The sequence below is a fragment of the Syzygium oleosum genome, unplaced genomic scaffold (assembly GCF_021117445.2).
Source record: "Syzygium oleosum isolate NSW1041296 unplaced genomic scaffold, Sole_v2.1 Sole_v2.47, whole genome shotgun sequence".
NCBI lineage: Eukaryota > Viridiplantae > Streptophyta > Magnoliopsida > Myrtales > Myrtaceae > Syzygium > Syzygium oleosum.
The window spans coordinates 1,545,010-1,554,638 of record NW_026607531.1 but is presented as its reverse complement, the minus strand read 5'-3'; the positions used below and the strand labels follow the sequence as shown (position 1 = coordinate 1,554,638).

Below are 9,629 nucleotides of genomic sequence, written 5' to 3'. Positions count from 1 at the left end.
ATTTCTCCCATGTATGTGGCAATGACGTGGAAAACGATGTCATTTTGATCCAAATATGCTTTTTAATACAAAATTTATATAAATTACATTTAAAAAAAGATAAATCTAAATTAAGAAACCTCACCATCGTCGAGAAGGGCCGGCGAGAATGGGGGATGGCTGGCAAGGGGTCGCCAAGCCCCGACTAGTGGCGAGTGAACTTGATTCCACTTTTTGTAAGTTTTATAATTTAATTGTATTTTCGTAACAAGTTTTAGGATCCAATTTATTATTTATAATTTATCGACTATTATTTTAGCGTATCAATTAATCATCATTGAGCGTGCTAATATTATTTACATTGATAAGTGGAGGAATTATAATAATTCCATATAATTGAAAGGAAGACATGTCAGCCCAACCAGCCAGCCCAACCAGCTTAGCCACGAGGAAGCCCGCGCAATAACCTTCTCCTCCAACCCAAAACCCCCAGGCCTCAACAGTCCAATCGGCAACACCGAAGACCACCGCGCTCACCTCCCGCCACCAACGGCGATCTTCTCCGGCACGTCCAACGCCACCAAGTTTTGCAGAATAGAGATATAGTCTTTGGGTTTTGTGAAGGTGGGTCTTGCTTTGTTTGGTTGGAGCTTTTCAGCGCTGACGAGTAGTTGAATCGGATGATTCTTCGAATTATTTTCATCGTTCCTGTAATTGCATGCATTTCTCAGTTGGTGGATTACCTCGCGTCTTTCAGTTCAATGCCTTCGTTTCTTTCGTTCCTCTGATATTCCACACTGCTTGTACTTTTGCCAACTCTGCAATTCACGAGGGAATTGTAATTGCAGAGCAGAGTAGAGAATTAGGCGCTCTGCGACAATGGACAGCACGGTACATTCCTTGAGCAATGCGTACCGGTATTTCCTCGCGGCTGCGTCGAGTGTTCTTGTGACCGGAAGCATCCGGGCTCCAGGAAATAGCCGCTGACGCTGCCCTGGAGAGCTCCAAGCAGCACTGGGAGTTGTTCCGGGTGGCATGCGATCACGCGGAGGAGTTCGTGCAGTCGGTCAAGCAGAGGATCGGTTTGGAGTGCCTGGTAAATGAGGCCACTGGCTCTGCGGCAGGGAAGCCTTGGCAGGCTGCCTGCTCCAGGAAGCCTTGGAGCAATTATCTGTTCTCGCCAGCTTGCCACAGCCATATTACCTTTGATTTTTGTTCTTTTCTATTTCGGGATGAGAACAGAGGTATTACCTTTTATTTTTCTTCTCATCTATTTTTGGGACAAGAGTTGCCTATAATCTCTTTGCAAATGCCACGCATTCACTGATCTTTTGAGCTAAAAAAAGGAAAGAAACTAATCTCCAACAGGTGACAAATGCACCTTTTGAGCCAAGGGCTTCATCCCTTCTATTCTGCGTACGACAATGGTGGTTCCATACCCTTCTCCTTTTGAAGCATAGCACGACAACACCCTGTTTCGGGGCTTCTTCATTTTTTGCAAAGTCACCATTTACGATTGTCTCAAAACATTTTCAAGCACACTTGATTCCGACAAATATAGCCTACCAATCTTCAGCTTCTTCTGGTTGAACAAGAACATTATTAGAAGTCAAGGAGCATTTTAGCCGATTTCTCTCCTCGAACTGTAATCCTAGAATTAGTTAAATTTGGTTCGGGCGACATGGCGTCTTCTGATGACGAGGCTGCGACCTTGCTGGAAACGGTCTCCACTTACTACTTCAAGGACCACGACAACAAGCTGGTGTCATTCTCCGTCCTGCCGGTGAGGTGGACCGACCAGGAAGACAACGAGGATGCGGTGGCAGAGACCATCTTCTTGCACGGGACTGCCGATAACGGCCTCAGGAAGATTTACAGAGAGGTCAAGTCTTGGAGGTTTGATCTCAGCTGCTCGAGGCCTGAAGTGTCGGTGCTCTCCAAGGACAACATCTGTTATAAGCTCGATAAGCCAAGGAGGAGCTTTCATGATACGATCAGGTCCGTGTTGATCATGTTGCACTGCCTGCACTACGCCAAGAATCACCCGGACGCATCTGGAGAAGCACTGTGGAAGCACTTGGCTAGAACCTTGGGGTACCTTACTGTTTGACCATCTTCACGTGTTATGGTGCATGTGTGATTTTGCCCTTTCTCAATCTGGTTTATAGGTTCTATGAGGTCCAGCCTTCTGCAAAAGATTTGCAGGACCATGTGGCGTTAATTGAAGAGGCTATAGGGAGGGAAGATGCATTGGCAAAATCCAAGGTTGTTCTTGTTCCTGTTATTCCTTTTAGATTCACGACCCTGTTCTTGGGTGTTCATTTATAGAAATTAACAGAACGACAAAATATATATAAGGAAAATTATTCTTGTTGATGTTTTTGGGGTCAGATTGCCATTATTCATTTGGATGTTCATTAATTGCCGGAAACAAAGTTCATGCAGGTTCTGTGCAAATTAATGGAAGAGAAGCCCTGGGAGAGGAGTAAATCTGGCAAGGTTAGGTCCTATGCTTTTTCTTTATCTTATTATCTCTTCTCCGTAATTTCTGCCCTTTTCCTTTTATTTGTTTCTCTGAGGAAGGTTTTCTTAGGATCTTTTAGAATGTTGCAAAGCCTAGTTCTATGGTGGATGATGCTGAAGATGTCGGGATGGAAGATTTTGAAGATGGAACCGCCAAGGAGGATGATTGAAACAATGCTTTGCGGCTGCACCCATGTTTTTCTCTTTAAGTGTAAAGAATAGCTAGGCTTTTAAGTTATCAAAAGCATTGGTTCTATTTGTGGCCTAATGTGAGCTCAAACCGTAGATTAAGCTTCTTACCTTTGATCTGGTCCTTTATTTTCTAGCATTACTTGCATCGGTTATTTGTTTTGACCATTCTTCTTTATTTTTTTTTACTTTATTTATTTATCTATTAATTTTTTGTAATCAGCTGTTTCTTTATCTTTTATAACCATTGGAGGTTCATGCATGATTTATCTCCTTTTTTTGCTGATACTCGAGAGAAGAAAAATACGTTAGCTCACTCACATGGCCCACTCTCTAAATTTGTTGCCCTTGTTATGCTTCTTATCGAATGTTTTACATCCTGTTGCAATTTTTTTGTTGATGAACAATCTTTCATATGCTGATTTGATTGGCTGCAGGACAAGCTTAGAGTATATCTTGCACCATTTGTATATGGTATGCACTACATTTCCTTTGGTCGACATTTTACGAAAGTGGATAAACTTCAAGAGGTGATTGTTCTATGAATCTGAAGCCTTTTTATCTTTGAGTTGGAAATTTTAGTTGGTTTTATGTGCAGATGTAGTGCTTCCTTCACTTGCTTTTTTGGCAAATTGTTACACACCAGAATGAAATATATAAGTAACGATAAATAAATTGATCTTCTGTTATGAAATTTAAAGATCTGTGGACCCCCTTTCATTTGATAGGGAAAATAGTACTTACAACATAGAAGGAACCAAATTTTCGCCAGCCCATTCACAAAGTAACACTTCTATGAAATTCTATGGAAGTCAACGACTTGCAAATTGTTGCTCTATTTATGCTCGCAGAAAGCTATTCTGGAATCTCCTAATTTACATATATCTGTTGCCTTTTCTAGGAAATTCTTCTGATTTTTTTGTCGAATACAACTTCTTGAAACAAGAAAATGTTGGACATATGGATTTCATCTATCACTAGTCTCTCTATACTATACTTGTGCCCCTTATACCTCATTACAGGTCAGATTTTCTTAATTAAGAAAAGAATATGGATGTTTCCATTTCCTTAGCTTCCTTACTCGGCTTTTTAGTGAGGCTAGCATCTTACACATTTATAGGACACTTGGTCAGCCCACTAGGTTTCAGTCAGTTTCTTTGTAATAATGAGTTAATCAGTCCCTTCATCTGATTGCTTTTGTTTACGTTGAATCTCTATTTTGAGGTATACATGCTACCATCTAATCTGATCTTTATAGAGGGTTTTGTAACCAATGAAATTGAACAACAAAATTCTATGAGAAAATATTGAAGCTGTCAGTTATATTGATGAGACAAGTACCTCCAAGATTTCTCTGTCTCCCATTGACAAATAAAAATTGCACATAAGCATTTGTTGAATTATTTGAACTGGTGACAGTTTTGTATTTGGTGAATAATGTGCATATATATTGTGGGTTTGTTCGTCGATAGGCATTTGGTATAAAGAAATGATGTGTCTTGATAGAAGCTCGTGTCTCATATTTCTGTATGATTATATGGGTGAAGTGCACATTTTAATGATACATCCTTGGACGCAGATTGTTGACAAGCTCCATTGGTATGTTCGGGATGGTGACATGGTAAGTAACGTAACGCTTAGTAGTTTATTTCCACTCTTGATGCTTGAGAATTTTAAATGTAGAAGATCATGCCGATCTATGTGTGATTGGCAATATGATTGGTGAGGTTCCTTCTGAGGATTGAAATTCTGAATTTCTTCGCTTGAGCTTATATTTCTTCAAATGAATCTGACAATCATCACATACCATCGTGTGAATATTTAATCTTTCACAGTGTGTCATAAAAAAGAAATCTGCTTCTTACACTTTTCCCCCTTATATGGCTCTGTTCGTATGACGTTTTGATGTCACTCATCCAACTCATAAAAATTGCATTAACAGATTGTCGACTTCTGTTGTGGGGCTAATGATTTTAGCTGCTTAATGGCAAAGAAGCTTGAAGAGACCGGAAAGAGGTGCTCTTACAAAAATTACAATATTTTTCCACCAAAGGTAATTTGCGCGTGCTACCTCGTCTCATGAAGTTTTATGTGTGAAGAATGTTTTGGTTGTCTTTGCAGACGGTTCTGCAGCATGGCTATTTCATTTTTTTTTTGGGGAATTTTTTTAAGGATGGTTTTTTTTTTACTATTGTTAGTAAGCTTGTGTCTAGTGGTTGTTCACTTGTTTCACTAGAGGAGGTTGAGGGACGTAGAGCCTTTCTTTGTTCCTGTTCCTGGGTAGTATAGAAGAGACAATTCCTTAGATTGTGGAATGGAAATTTAGGGTTGACATAGTTATTCAGTATAGTATCCGAGGTTAGATTAGGCTGGCTATGAAATAATTGTACCGTCCCAACCAGCTACTTGTACAAGTCAGCATGTAATTTGTTCCAATAAACAGTACTTTCATTCATGATCACTTACAATATGTGCTTGTAATACAACAGAGTCAAACAGTGTGATTGTGTAACTCATGCAAGTTTCTTTTTTCTTTTTATTTCCTAATGGTTTAGAAAGTTCAAATCAGGTTTATAATCCTATAATATATGGTTCTAGGATATGCTAACAGTCTTTGGAGGAGCTACAGAACAAACAACACCTGCAAATCTGTGGCTGGTTATGTTTGAGAAGTGGTCAAAGAGGTTTCGGAGGAAGCTTCTAAGGAGCCTGGGTAGACACAGAATGAGATACAGAAAATTTAGGAAAAAATTTAGGGCCTGCCTTTTAGTCTCCAGAAATCACAGATCCATACCATAAAACTTCCAAGACTCTGAAATTTTCTGATCCCCAATATCTATAAGGTGGCAAGTGGAGAACATAATCATGTAACCAGTTCACCTTATCAAGCTAACCGTGCAACTCTAAATATCTAAGGTCATCATACCTTGAGGAAGAGAGGGAAAATGTTTAGAAAGACATATGAGATGTGTATGCTATAGAGATTATCCTAACTTGGTCTTATTCCACAACTGAAGGATGATACCCTTATATAGGTCCAAGGGTATTACAGACCTGTAACAACACGACTATAGACTCAAGCAGTATGCATCTTTATTGGATGCTCTTACAAAGCACAATGACACATACTTTGGCCAAAGTTGGCGCACTTATTCTAGCAGCACAATAATTCACAACGAGAGGTCTGGAAAATCACTGTCAGCCTAGAGGACATCTTCAGGATTGTCTTCATCAGCATACCTCCAGCGTTTCCATCGTTTCAGGTCTAAAGTAAGCTGTAGATGCTTTGTTGTTGCTAGTGTTGGCATCAAATTCTCTTTGAGGAGCATTGGATTCCCTATGAGGAATTGTCAGTTGTGGCTAGTTGGCTATACTCTGGAGATCGGAGGGGGGACCGTAATTCCATGGCTCTTGAGAAAGTGGTTCACTCCATGGATCTGGGAACACGACTGTTGTTGATGAGGCAGCAGAGGTTGAGGTGGTTATACAGGGTTATTTGCATAGAAGTCTGATATGGCTTGTCTGATAGCATCTCTAGTTGGTTCATATGCCTGCCTATAATCCCATGGTACTTCATTCTGGAATGCATTAGGCCAGATTTCTTTAGGAACAGTGTGCTTCCTTTCGCATAATATCATCTGTATTTCTCTGTATTCAGAGTCGATATCCGCAATGCTGCATCCATATGACCTGTACACCATCGCAGAGGAGGATGAAGTGTTGAGGTACTCGAGCTTCAGAGTGCTAGAGCAATGAATGAAAATTATCTCCATGACCTGCTTAATCGGGAATTTTGATTCAGGAGGGCTCCTGTAGCCTACCTACATGAGTTGTTATATCATTCTTTTCAAGTTATATTTTTAAGTGTGGAGTAGACAGACTGTCAATTTTCTGTGGAAGGAAGTTAGTACCAAAATTTGGTAAGAAATTGCTGGATCGTGGTTTGAAGTGCAGTTGTAAGCTTAGCCATCCTGTTAACTATGAAATATGGAGGAGGAATAGGCTGTCCATAACCATGAAGGAGGACATGAGTAAGTTGTAGTGAGTCGGCCACAGTTACCTGCTTTCTCAGCCTTGTCCCCATCGCTCCCACTTTGGTCTCACCACTTGGTTATGCTGGACTTTGAAGTCTGAAGTAATGACAATTTTGCAGGATGTTGTTGCTTTTGAAGCTTGTATAAGAAACTTGAGCATGCCAACAGAATTTGAGCACCTTTACTAGTGACCCATGCACTCGGTGTGCGTGCGCCTTTCTCGCATGTGTTTACATCGAGGCACACACGACTGTCAAAAAGTTTGATGATATGGAACTTTAAGTCTGTGTCTGTTAAATGCAATTTGCCAGTGGTTTAGAAAATAGGTTTATTTTTCATGTTCCTCATTTGTTTTTGCGCTTGCAATTTATTAGCGATTCTTTTTTATGCCTATAGGTTGAAATAGGGAGTTTCTGTTAGGGTCTTTCCAGGCTGTGGCCTCTGGTAACCCATTTTTTATGCTTTAGCATTTGCTTTGAGTTAGTTTAGTTTTCAATGAATGCCATGAAGAAGAATAAAGGTGGACTTAGCATCTGCTGGTAATGCTGGTGTTGCTATAATCTCTGTGAAATGTGCTTGGTAATTGAACCTGGAATTGCCTTCGTGTAAGCCTGGTTTTATATAGTTTCTCCTCCTTGTGATTGCAGAATTACTTCGAGTTTGAACTAAGGGACTGGATGACTGTCCAACTAAAAGAGCTACCTCATGGGTCGAATTTGGTAAGTGGAGAGTTTTGCTTTGCCTTTCTGCATTTTGGTTGGGTGTATTGGCCCTTTCGCTCCCCTCTCCCTCCCTCTCTCTCTGAATATATCCATGCCTTATTGAATGTTTTATCATTCTATTATGTTGCTTCCTGAGTAGATCATGGGGCTAAATCCTCCTTTCGGAGTTAGAGCAGCTTTGGCGAACAAGTTTATTGATAAAGCTCTTGAATTCAAACCAAAGCTCCTTATTCTGATTGTGCCATCTGAAACTGAAAGGTAACTACTTTACTTTGAGCCCTCTCCTTTTCCTTTGGAAATACTTAAATCTAGTGGTGCGTTGCAGATTAGATGAGAAAATGTTTCGGTATGATCTGGTGTGGGAAGACCATCGATTCTTGTCCGGAAAGGTGAAATGGTACATCCTGTTCATCCTTCTGATCATATGTTTGCATCTGATGGCTTAACTGTAACCCTTTCATTTTCAGTCATTTTACTTGCCAGGGTCCATTGACGTCGAGGATAAACAAATTGAACAGTGGAACAACAAGCCACCGTTGCTATATCTATGGAGCCGTCGAGATTGGACTGCAAAACACAGGACCATAGCCCAAAAGCAGGGTCACTTGCCAACGAAGAGAAAGAGGCCACTGTCAAGTGATGATCGCAATGGATCACTGGATCTTCGTTATCCGAAAGATGACCGGAGCTTTTGCGTCGATACTTCGTCACTCACAAGTGATACCTCCATGCCAATGGGCAGGCCTGAAGAAACCAAAGACAGAGTCGATACAGCTGAAGGTCAAAAACGGTGTTTTTCTCGAAATGACAGTGGAAGAGAAAGCAGGGAGAGCCAGGCTACTGGGACTTCTACGGGGAAGGCCAATGGTATAGGAACGAGTGGAAGAGAAATTTATGAGAAGTCACCTGCAAAGGAAACACCTCATCGTCCCTCGCTTAAGTTGGCAGACGGGAAGTCGTCATTCGACGATCGGTCCTCTAAGCAAAAGGCCGATGCTAGCGGAACACGCAGAAGAGAGATTGGTGAGAAGGATCTACCTCGTTGTCCCTCGCCCAATTGGACGAATGGGGAGTCTTCGTTCAATGATTGGTCCACTAGGGGAAAGGCAGGTGGTAGAGGAATACGCGGAAGAGAAATTGATGAGGAGCCGCCGGCGAAGGTAACCTCTCGTCTTCCCTCACCCAAGTCGTCTGTCAATGATCGATCCTCAAGATCACGTGAAGTTCTCTTTGAGAAGGATGCCCGCGGCAGCATGAATTATCAACACGCTGGGTTGAGCATGTCTATGTCACATGCTGAGAACTTTTATGGTGGGCAAGGATCCACTCTCTCTGATGATGCCAGCAGGATGTATGGACTGAACAACAATGAACATTATTCAACTCAGAGATGGTCAAGTGGTGGTGGCCCTCTTACCATTCATGGGGTACGAAACTTGGAGCGACCGCATATAGCTCATATGAGGGACACTGATGATTGCAGACTCAATGTCGCTGAACCCTACTGGAGGGACCTAGAGATGCGTTTGCTGGTCCGTCTGTATGGTCAGCAAGATCCAAATGTATCTCAAAGAAATTACATGGCAAGTCATGATCCCGGGTATGACCAGCCAGGGCCCCTGACATCTACCTATGGACTCCCGGGTTCCATTGCCGAATCATCCCAGCAAGCGAACATGTCAGCGATGGAACGATATGCTCCCCATTTGGATGAACAGAATCCGACGAGAACGAACAATGCGAGGCCCGAGGGAACCGTGATTCGTGGAAATAGGTTTCTTGATCCTAACGGGGGACCGCAATTTGGATACCAATGCGATTCTTTTGGCTTTGCTACCGGTCCTCATTGGCCATACTCTCAACAGAATACTTCTGGCTGGCTTGATGAATAGGTGCTTGGATGTTACTTCCCGTTTTTCCTCTTTCTACATGTTTTGAAGATGTTTCAGATTGTTAATTCGTATTCTCAACCACGATCTATGTAATTTTAGTTCGGAGAAGAGGTCGAGTTTTTACAGCACGGTTCTGATATTTCACTTTCTACTTGAAATTTGCGGATGCCTTTCTTAATCGGGAGTGCAGCGTGTCAGGTTGAGTTTTTCAATTGTCAGAGGTTATAATTTCTCTTAAGTTAATTTAATTTTCTTTTTGCGCTACTAGATTGAGTTATTACTATGTCAAA

At 41.5% G+C, this 9,629-nt stretch overlaps 1 protein-coding gene across 1 annotated transcript; it reads left to right on the top strand.

Annotated features, from left to right (window-relative positions):
* The first annotated feature begins 1,660 nt into the window (after positions 1-1,660).
* On the top strand, positions 1,661-9,410 carry LOC115694218 (protein ENHANCED DOWNY MILDEW 2-like). The gene is made up of 11 exons (XM_056306734.1): positions 1,661-2,073; positions 2,148-2,244; positions 2,425-2,478; positions 2,583-2,669; positions 3,129-3,221; positions 4,271-4,312; positions 4,634-4,744; positions 7,373-7,444; positions 7,587-7,705; positions 7,773-7,836; positions 7,915-9,410. The coding sequence occupies exons 1-11, from the start codon at positions 1,661-1,663 to the stop codon at positions 9,337-9,339; spliced, it is 2,577 nt and encodes an 858-aa protein (XP_056162709.1). The 3' UTR covers positions 9,340-9,410.
* Positions 9,411-9,629: the final 219 nt, after the last annotated feature.